This window comes from Bidens hawaiensis, unplaced genomic scaffold, assembly GCF_021521415.1.
Source record: "Bidens hawaiensis isolate Kalapana, Puna unplaced genomic scaffold, B.hawaiensis_p1.1 tig00021688_1, whole genome shotgun sequence".
Lineage (NCBI taxonomy): Eukaryota > Viridiplantae > Streptophyta > Magnoliopsida > Asterales > Asteraceae > Bidens > Bidens hawaiensis.
The window spans coordinates 216,043-226,750 of record NW_027493372.1 but is presented as its reverse complement, the minus strand read 5'-3'; the positions used below and the strand labels follow the sequence as shown (position 1 = coordinate 226,750).

Here is a 10,708-nt window from a genome sequence, read left to right as displayed (position 1 = left end):
TTCTCGGGTTTTTTTTATGGAACGAGAAAAACGGGAAAAACTTTTTGGTATTTTTACATTTTACGTTTTTGATTTATATATCGAGTTATAATTTTTTAATTATTTTTTTTTTGAATTTTTTGGTGAGGGGTTTCACCGATCCAAGAAAGGGAGGATCTGTCTTGCAAAAACTAGGAGTGACAATCTTGACCCATGGGTTGAATGAGTTGTATCAAAATGTATAATATGGGTCAGAATGGGTCAAACTAAAAAAAGAAAATGATTGAAACGGGTCAAAACGGGTTGACATTTCTCGGGTTTTTTTTATGGAATGGAAAAAACTTTTTGGTATTTTTACATTTTACGTTTTTGATTTATATATCGAGTTATAATTTTTTAATTATTTTTTTTGAATTTTTTGGTGAGGGGTTTTGAAATGGGTCAAAATGGGTTGAGATTTCAAAACCCCTCACAAAAAAATTCAAAAAAAATAATTAAAAAATTATAAATCGATATATAAATCAAAAACGTAAAAAGTAAAAATACCAAAAAGTTTTTCCCGTTTTTCTCGTTCCATAAAAAAACAAAAACAAAAACCGAGAAATGTCAACCCGTTTTGACACGTTTCAATCATTTTCCTTTTTTAGTTTGACCCATTCTGACCCATATTATACATTTTGATACAACCCATTCAATCTACAGATCAAGATTGCCACCCCTAACAAAAACCTACCAAACACCATCCTCCACTTATATCCCCATGATATATACTATCCTCCATTTATAGTCACAAATGTCTATGTTGTAGCACATATATAATCAACCAAGATATGTATGCATGCTGGACATCTGAGGCCAATAGATTAGGTCGTATGTAATGGTTAATGCTTTTAAGAGCTATATAATAGTCACATCATCTTTTTTTTAGTAAAAAAAACTCATATGTAATGGATAACTTTTTTTTATATTCTCATTCCTAATAATTAACTTTCATGACAAATATGAATTTATTGTAAAACCACTCAGGCCCTTTTAGCGCCCCATGAAGCTTCGGGGATGATGTAGGAGCTTCATTCACTTCTATAATGTCCCATTGCATATAATCTTAAGCTCTGAATTACCCCTCAATAGATCACCAACCTTTTCATTTTAAGAGGTTAGATATACGATACATTCAATATCAACAAACATTCAATAGCATTATTGAGGTTACTTTGTGCCTTTCATTTCATTATAATCATTAATCAATATATGTATTATTGAGTGTGAACTCAATAAAAGGAGGCGACCGGGAAAATAAATATATTTATTTAATGGTACATGTAGTTGAAACATTAACTATAGTATTCTTGAGTGAGAGGACGCTAGGATGCTTTTGGCAATGCATAACACACACAGGATAGATTAATTTTTGAATTTCACCTGGTTATCACGATGCACACTCGGAAAATCCTCTAAAATATACGGGAACGCGTTTACAACCGAGACACGATTAGTATCCCTGTCTTCTTTAGTAACTTCTTAGGAAGTTTCCACATCATGGATCACGGTTTGTGTAATTGCATTTTGTCTATAAACATGTGTTTACATATGAAAAGTAAAATAATAGTTAACTAAGTTAAAGTTTTTTTTCTTAGAAAAAAGATTATATTGATATCAAATAACTCATGTCACACTCAAGCCATAACATGTCTACAAATATCAATTGAAAGACTATATTATTATTGCATGTCATAGATTAGGTGGAAGTATCATTATATCAACCATAAGAGGCAATCACGACTCTACACCGACATTACCCTTCTAACAAACCCTCTTATCTCCAATCATTTACAGGTCAATCCTTTTCTCCTTCTCTTCTCGTGCGCCATTTACATACAGATTGCTGGACACGTCTTCCTCCCTACTTGCTTCTCTTTCTTCCATGTCATGTGCTGCTCCATATGAAGGTGGTCTAAAAGCATTCTCAACACATACCCTAAGTTTTTGTGAGAGAGTTAAACAAATTATAGGATAGGGTTTTGAATGGCTGTGAGTATACGAGAGAAAAAATTAGTGATTATTTTGTAAATTTAGGAAAACTTTGTTTGCCTCCATTTATTTATTAATATTTGTTGAAGTAGTTGTGAGTAGAGAACATAGAAAACTTTAAAGATACATGTATAAAAGAATATTATTTAACTAAACATTAGAGAAAATTATAATAATTTTTAACGCAATTTTAGATATAGAGATGAAGACGAGATGTGAATGTGTGAATCGTCTAAGTATAGATAAGTGATCATTTTTGTAACTTAAAAGACTCGAGGGACCTCATGGTAGATCACAAAAAGTCTAGGGTCACAAGTAGACAAAGCACACTACTCACGTCACGGACCGACCATGGACCATCATGACGGGGATGTGGTTCAAAACAATTCTCCTGTATTTCTTTTCATTCATTTCTTAAGATGCGTAGCGTATCAACTCCAAAACACTCGGTAATATGTTTTCTTAAATAAATAACATCCTCCTTCCGACATTCCTGGTCCTTTGCCGAAAGTCGCCGCCACTTCTTTAACACAACATTCCCCAATAATAATATTAATAATATTCCCAATTTCTCTTTTTCTTGAATCCAACAGTCAAAACAGAGTCTTTGATCTTCAATTCTTCATCTACGGTACGAATTGCTTTAATTCCTTCCTGGGTTTTGTCCCGATTACTGATTCTTGGATTATGCCAAATGGGTTTTGCAGATTGTCTTGATTTGAATCTTCTTGGCGAAGAAATCAAGATTCGATAATATGTCTAAATTCGAAGGTGTTCTTGTGTCTGATCATTGGCTTCAAAGCCAATTCACACAAGTTCAACTTCGTAGTCTCAAATCCAAGGTTTGTTTCATACCCATTACCATTAAATTTTGAATCTTGAATCTTAAATCTTAAATCTTGAATCTTGGCTTTGGATTTAATTTATTTTGTAGTTTATATCATCCAAGAATCAAAATGGTGCAGTTACAGCTACAGATTTGCCTGTTTTGTTATCAAAGTTGAAGCCTTTTAGTGAGATGTTTAAGGAGAATGAAATTGAGGATTTGTTGTCTAAATCGGGTTTGGATACGAGTAATGGAGTTGATTTCGAAGGCTTCTTAAGGGTAATTATTAGTATTATTATTTACATTGATTATGTTATAAACATATGTTGGTTACATAATTACATAAATTGTATAGGCTTACTTGAATCTACATTCACAAGCGGCTGCAAAATCCGGGAATTCAAATAACTCGTCTTCGTTTCTTAAAGCAACCACAACAACTCTACTGCACACGATCGATGAATCTGAGAAAGAATCATATGTGGCACATATTAATAGTTATCTTAGAGACGATCCGTTTATGAAGCAGTTTCTTCCAATAGATCCGGCTACTAATGAGTTGTTTGAGCTAGCTAGAGATGGAGTTCTTCTATGGTATTTGATAATTTAAACATGTTTTGTTTAATTATGTTGTGAAAGCACGAGGTTATGGTTTTGATGTGTTGGCTGTTGTTGTAATGTAGTAAACTTATCAATGTGGCGGTGCCGAATACGATAGATGAACGGGCGATTAACACGAAACGAGTGCTTAATCCGTGGGAAAGAAATGAGAATCATACTCTTTGTCTTAATTCAGCTAAGGCTATAGGATGTACGGTTGTAAATATTGGCAATCAAGATTTGGTTGAAGGGAGAGTAAGTTATTAACTTATTATTAAGTAGGCTTGTAATTGAATCGAACGGACACGAATAAAGCATGTTCATGTTTGGTTATGTTTGACTGAACAAAGGATCGAACACGAACAATTAACGAACGGGGTATCCTTGTTCTTGTCCGTTCGTAAAGAAAATGAGCATGTTCGTTTTCATTTATGTTCGCTCATTAACAGTGTTAATGAATGGTTCACGAACGGACATATCTGAACATAGATGAATGAACATAATTGAGCTAAAAACTAGTTAAAACTAACATGAAAAACAAAGTGTTGGGCCTAAAAGTTATTAAATGAATATATTAAAGAACACGAACTAACTAACTTAAAACAAATATCAACTAACGAACGCTCACGAACATAAATGAACGAACGCAAAAGAACGTTCACGTACATAAACGAACGAACGAGACATGAGTTTATCATCATTCGTTTAATTAAATCAACAAAATATTTGTTCATGTTCGTTCATTTATTAAATAAACGAACATTCACTTTGCGTTCATGCTTATTATTAAGGTTTATTTTTTAATTTGTATTAATAATTTCGCCTCTAGTTTTGAAAATATATTTTTTTGTTTTGTCAATTTTGCAGCCTCATCTGGTTCTTGGTCTTATTTCCCAAATTATAAAGGTGGGTTGTTATCAAATTGTTATATTTGATGCATATAATTATTTTGTTTGCTATTCATAAATTATTGTTACTACTTCAGATACAACTCCTGGCTGATCTCAACCTTAGAAAGACACCTCAACTTGTGGAATTAGTGGAGGACAACAATGTAATTTCTTAAGCTTTTCTTTTATTTGCAATTTCATTATATTTGTTAATATTTGTATTTATAAATCACATGCAGGATGTTGAAGAGCTAATGGGATTAGCACCTGAAAAAGTCCTATTAAAATGGATGAATTTCCATCTTAAAAAAGCCGGTTACAATAAACCTGTCACAAACTTCTCATCTGATTTAAAGGTAACAAAAGTTTGTATCTTATTAAAAAAATTGACTTGTGAACCGTTTAATATTTGGTTAATTTAATAGTATTGGTATTTCTGTAGGATGGAGAAGCGTATGCTTACTTGCTTAATGTTCTTGCACCCGAACATTGCAGCCCCGCCACGCTGGACACCAAGGACCCCACCGAAAGGGCAAATTTGGTACTCGAGCACGCCGAAAAAATGGACTGTAAACGTTACTTGGCCCCCAAAGATATTGTTGACGGGTCCACAAATTTAAATCTTGCATTTGTTGCACAAATATTTCATCAAAGGTTAAACATCGCGTTATCTGTAATATCTACATTCAAAAAGTTACGTTTGTTTTATAATTTTGGTATTTTAACTTTTATGATTTGTTTATATTGCAGAAATGGTTTATCTACGGATAACAAAAAGATATCTTATGCTGAGATGATGACTGATGATGAAGAAATGTCTAGAGACGAGAGATGTTTTAGACTTTGGATTAATAGTCTTGGGATTTCTTCGTATGTGAATAATTTGTTTGAGGATGTCAGAAACGGGTAAGTTTATATTATTTTTAGGGAAAATTTCATCCAGCAGGAACCAAGTTTTTAAAGTGTCTCTCTAAAGTCGGTTAAAGTTTTTTTGTTTCTCTAAAGTCACTCAACTTTCGTTAGGGTTTTTAATCTTGAGTAAATTACATTTTTCGTCCTTTGGTTACATAGAAAGTTTCACTTTTCGTCCTTAAACTAACGAAATAACAGAAATGATCCTTTATGTTTGTTTGTTTTCATAGTTTACGTTCTGTCTACTAATGTGAGTTAGCTTTTTTTGCTAAACCGATATATCTTGCACATGAGGGTTTTTTGGTCTCAAAAGGACGAAAAGTGAATTTTGCTATATACTTAAATGACGAAAAGTGAATTTTGCTATATACTTAAATGACGAAAAGTGTAATTTACTCTTTTCTGAAATTAAGTGAAGCAAGTAAAAGATATATGAATCTTGATTACTATTTAGTGATTTTTTTCTTCAAATTAACTTGAAATAGGTGGTAATAGTAACAAAAAAAAATTCAATATATTATAACCGAGTTCCATAATTGTTCGTTTTTAAGTAAATTTGGAAATTAAATAACTAAATAGTAACCAAGATTCATATATTTTTCATCTTGCCTCAATTTTAAAGTTTTAAACACTTACAAAAAAAAGGTATACAAGATTGGAACACTAATGAAAGTTAAGTAACTTTAGAGGAACAAAAAAGCTTTGAATGACTTTAGGAGACACTTGGAAAAGTTTATATTGTTAAATTTTAAACATGTTGAATAAACTATTAAGTGGTTGACATTGCCCGTTCATGCAGATGGACACTTCTGGAAGTTGTGGATAAGGTTTCTCCTGGATCGGTTAATTGGAAGCATGCAACTAAACCTCCTATCAAGATGCCATTCAGAAAAGTTGAGAATTGCAATCAAGTTATCAAGATTGGGAAACAGTTGAAGTTTTCACTCGTTAACGTAGCAGGAAACGATTTTGTACAAGGGAATAAAAAACTTATACTAGGTAAACTTATTGCAATATGAGACTTTTACTTGTTTCTTTCGCTTTCATTCTAAGACAAGATTATAATTTTTTGTGTTTTCATTTGCAGCTTTCTTATGGCAGTTAATGCGGTTTAACATGCTTCAACTTTTGAAAAACTTGAGGTCGCGTTCTTCACAGGGGAAAGAGATAACCGATGCTGATATTTTAAAATGGGCGAATAAAAAAGTGAAAAACACAGGACGGATGTCGCAAATGGAGAGTTTTAAGGTTGGATATAAAAAAAAGTTACTTTTTTTTAACTTATTACTCATGATTATTGATTATAAGTTTATAACCGATTGATTAATTGTTATGCAGGATAAGAGTCTTTCGAATGGTATTTTCTTTCTTGAGCTTTTGAGTGCAGTGGAGCCGAGGGTGGTCAACTGGAACCTTGTAACCAAGGGCGAAAGTGGTAATTTTTTGTATTTTCTAGATTTTGTATAAATCTTTAAATGTAGTTTTTGGTTGCTAATTATATGATATAATGGTGGTTACAGAAGAGGAAAAGAAGTTGAATGCAACTTACATAATAAGTATTGCACGAAAGCTTGGGTGCTCTATTTTCTTATTGCCCGAGGATATCATGGAGGTAAGTTAAAACAGGTCGATCTTGTAGATGTGACAATTTTTACTCGTTTACGGAAACAGTTCAATTTGGTTATGCTTTACCTTCAACAAGCAAAAGCACAAAAAAGAAAAAAAAATAGTATAGCTGAAATGGGTAAATTAGAACGGGTCAGTTTTGTAGAGGTGACCATTTTGACCTGTTTACTTAAACGGGTCAATATACCATGCTTAATCCCTAAAAGGAAAAAACACACAAAAAAAAATATGGATAAATTAAAGCGGGCTAATTTTGTAGAGGTGACCATCTTGACCCGTTTGCTGAAACCAGTCAACTTGGTTATTCTTTATTTCCAACAGACAAAAACACAAAAAAATATAGCTAAAATGGGTTGATTTTGTAGAGTTGACCATTTTGACCGTTTATTGAAATGGGTCAATTTGGTTATACTTTATCTCTTAACAGGCAAATACACAAAAAAAAAAAAATAGTAGCAAAAAATGTGTAAATTAAAATTGTCATTTTTGTAGAGCAAACCATGTTTACCCGTTTACTGAAATGGGTCAATTTGGTTATGCTTTATCTCTAATCAGCAAGAACACAAGTTAGCATAAAACCTTCTAAATCAATTTTATTTTGACTATCAGACTGTTACATAAATAATATAAACCTTTTGTAGTCATATTTGGCACATCAGTTACACTTAAAAAAGAGTGATTAACAAAAAGTGTTCAGGGTCGTCCCACCACGAACCGTTTCGATTCAAACCAAAAGTACATATTTTGACCCGTTACTCAACCCGCTCATATTAACAGGTGAACCAGAAGATGATACTAATGCTAACCGCCAGCATTATGTACTGGAGCCTTCTGCAATCAACAGATGACTCTGAATCATCACCTTCATCTATTGCAGCAACACCCGAAGCGTCACCAGCACCGTCTGTTAATGGAGATGAAGGGTCCGAGTTCTCCATGGGTGCTGAAATTACCAATTTGTCCATTGATGATGCAGCCTCTGATGATACTACAGCATCTTCAATTCATGAAAAACAATGATACAGTTTTACAGTGATATGTTACTTTTATTTGTAAGTATACAAAGGGAAGGCGAGAAGAAGGTATACATAAATTTTGGTAAGCAAAACAAGTTACAACAATGGGTTATAATTTTTTGTTTCTTTATTGAAATAAGTTGTGCATTCTTTCATACAATTAAAGTTGTTAAAAGATTTCTGTTATAATTTCAGATGTATGATAACATTCTGTATGGCTTAGTTTTGTATAACTTATTGTTAATACTTGTTCCATTCAAACTACCAACTCCAATACGCGTTTATGGGACTGAGAGCATTTATCCATGTGTAATGGTGTCTAAAATATATATTTTTGAGTAAATCTATACATAATAAATAACTATCCACCGTCACTTGTCACTACTCCGTGACCTTGATCTACCTTTTTGTAATTCTCTTATTTCATCTTTCATATTTGTAATGAATAAATCAACAATTTACAAAATTAAATGTTTATATTTTATATAACACAAACCGAGTTACATCTGAATAATGGGTAAACGAGCAAAGCCTATTATACTAAATATAAATCCTTGGTTCCTCGGACTCTGCGAGTCATTGTGGACCACCTTCTGCACTCGCTCCAAGAAGCGAACCGCCTCGGGAGCTAGGGATCCAAATGTGTCGAAGGCAAATGGAATGAACACGTGTTGATTCTCCAAACACGCTGTCTCATGTTTAGCAACCTTCCTAGATTCCGCCCTCAAAACCGCCTGTCCCGGTACGAAGCCACTGTCTCTCAGCCCCACCAACGGAGACCCCCCGGTGAGGTCTAACACACGCATGCTTACCCCCCGCCCAGCCAAACACAAGAACGTCCGCATGACGCAGGGTAGATCTTCCCTCTCGCGGATCAGTCAGAAAGTTAACAGGTGCCTCTTTTTTGGCTGAGATCCCGGCACGCCTAAGCACATCCCATAAGACATCTCTAACACAATCGTGACGATACTTGAATCCCGAAAATTCCTTACAGTAGAGGGCATGCTCACCAAATCTATCCAAACAAGCTTTTTTTACAAATGGGGCATGATTAATCTGGAGGGAAAAGAGGAATCATAAGCCGGTATTTAATGATGGCTCTGTATTCAACTGTCGACATCCGTTGCCCAAAACCTTTAATGGGCACAACAGTTAAAAAATACTGGGCATGAGCCCCCTTGAGACAAGCAAAAATTTCCTTTTGTCTCGGGGTGATCGAATCACTCCTTCAAATCATGTACGTGTTTACCATAAAGAGCACTCGCCAAGGTTTGTTGAGGTTTCTTGGGGGCGGTCTCCTTATCAGTAAAACCGCCTAGATCAAGGTTCGGGAAGTTGTTCCAATATTACCAAGTGCGAAAGAGTAGTCAGGATCTCCCCCCATAACACTAGCGCTTCGCAAGATGTGGTACTGCAATTTCCACGACTGGGACCTAGAAGCCACAAAGGTATATGCGGAGACATCCTTTGCCGAGAAAATTCCTAAGCCTTCGCAATGCATAGGGAAGGAAGCCAACCTCCACTGGAGGCCCCCAAAATGCGGTCCTCCGCACACAACAATATCTTCAGTTGCCCCCCGCAGGCCCGTATCAAAGATGGACACAACCTCTTTGACATGTTCAGGTTGACAGGTCAGGAGTCTAAACACTAACTTAGCAACCCCCATGAACGAGTGCAACAAAAGGAGCTCACTTTGGGGGTCCCTCAGGTCCGACATGCGTTTCATAAGTTCAACCGCCCTCAAAGCTCTTTTAGTTGCCAAAGATCGAATAAACCCTGCATCCCGACTAACCGCTCCCCCGGGAGTTTAACTCCTGTCACAGGCCTGCTAATCTCGCCAGGGAATAAACCCAGAACTTTCTTCGAATCATCACATGACGGCCAAAAAATCTCCGTTTTTCGAATATTAAGCCTAAGCCCTAAAGACACCCCCTTTGAGCGAATAATGCCCAAACGCTCTAGCAACCTCCTCAGCCTTACCAATGATAGTGCCATCGTCTATATTCCAAGCATGGAAGGGCAAGGAATAGGTCCTATGCACCCTAAGGATGAGCGGATGAAGGACCAACGCAAAAAGAAGAGGGCCAAGGTCCCGTTGCTGCACCCCAGTAAAAGCACCAATACGAGTATCCCCCACATATAAATGGGAAGATGGATGGACATCTGCAGCTAACTTCCCTGAGAGTGGGTCGTCCGATCCACTTCATTGAAGGCGTTAGAAAAATCAACAGTGAGCATAGCTAGGGACCCGTTAGAATGAAATGCGCTCAAAAACCTGTTAGCACTATGCAGTACCGCTTCTGCCCCATTAGGGATCCCAACCCCGAATTGGAAATCCCCTAGATATGCAGCCACATTTTTCCCTAATTTACGCATAGCGACTTTCGACACCAATCTTCTCCAAATGCCCCCCACTGCGATGGGTCTAATTCCATTGTTAGGTTTCAACATGGGGGGTCAACGATGCCGAAGCGATGAACTCCGCTAGAACTTTAGGACAAAATCAAAATGAAAGACAATTGATTTTAGTTTGAAACGAATTAGGTAAAACGAGAATTGATTTTTAACTCAACCACCCACTTTTGATAATGTCTTATCATAAATTACTGTTTTTATCATTCTAGGGTGGGAGCGAGCAGTGGTATGTGAAGAGTGTGGCAACACCACTGCCACTCACATGCAGATTGCAGTTGTTGACCAGTGTTGGCATTTAATATCTCTTTATTTTTTCCATTAATGAAAAAAAACAACACTTAGAAGAAAGTGTGTTGGCATTTAATATTTCTTTTATTTTTCCGTTAATGAAAAAAAATACTTGAAGAAAGTGT

At 35.5% G+C, this 10,708-nt stretch overlaps 1 protein-coding gene across 1 annotated transcript; it reads left to right on the top strand.

Moving 5' to 3' along the window:
• The first annotated feature begins 2,463 nt into the window (after positions 1-2,463).
• On the top strand, positions 2,464-8,028 carry LOC143564008 (fimbrin-1-like). The gene is made up of 15 exons (XM_077051411.1): positions 2,464-2,641; positions 2,718-2,852; positions 2,945-3,115; positions 3,192-3,430; positions 3,520-3,691; positions 4,304-4,342; positions 4,422-4,490; positions 4,566-4,682; positions 4,769-4,980; positions 5,077-5,232; positions 6,038-6,237; positions 6,326-6,486; positions 6,577-6,673; positions 6,759-6,850; positions 7,642-8,028. Exons 2-15 carry the CDS (start codon positions 2,766-2,768, stop codon positions 7,882-7,884), a joined length of 2,055 nt encoding a protein of 684 aa, XP_076907526.1. The 5' UTR covers positions 2,464-2,641; positions 2,718-2,765; the 3' UTR covers positions 7,885-8,028.
• The last annotated feature ends 2,680 nt before the right edge of the window (positions 8,029-10,708 follow it).

Coding starts and splice junctions, on each gene's coding strand:
- LOC143564008 (XM_077051411.1), top strand. CDS start 2,766: ATGTCTAAATTCGAAGGTGTTCTTGTGTCTGATCATTGGCTTCAAAGC. Junction 3,116..3,191: donor ATTTCGAAGGCTTCTTAAGG/GTAATTATTAGT, acceptor TAAATTGTATAG/GCTTACTTGAATCTACATTC. Junction 6,238..6,325: donor GAATAAAAAACTTATACTAG/GTAAACTTATTG, acceptor TTTCATTTGCAG/CTTTCTTATGGCAGTTAATG.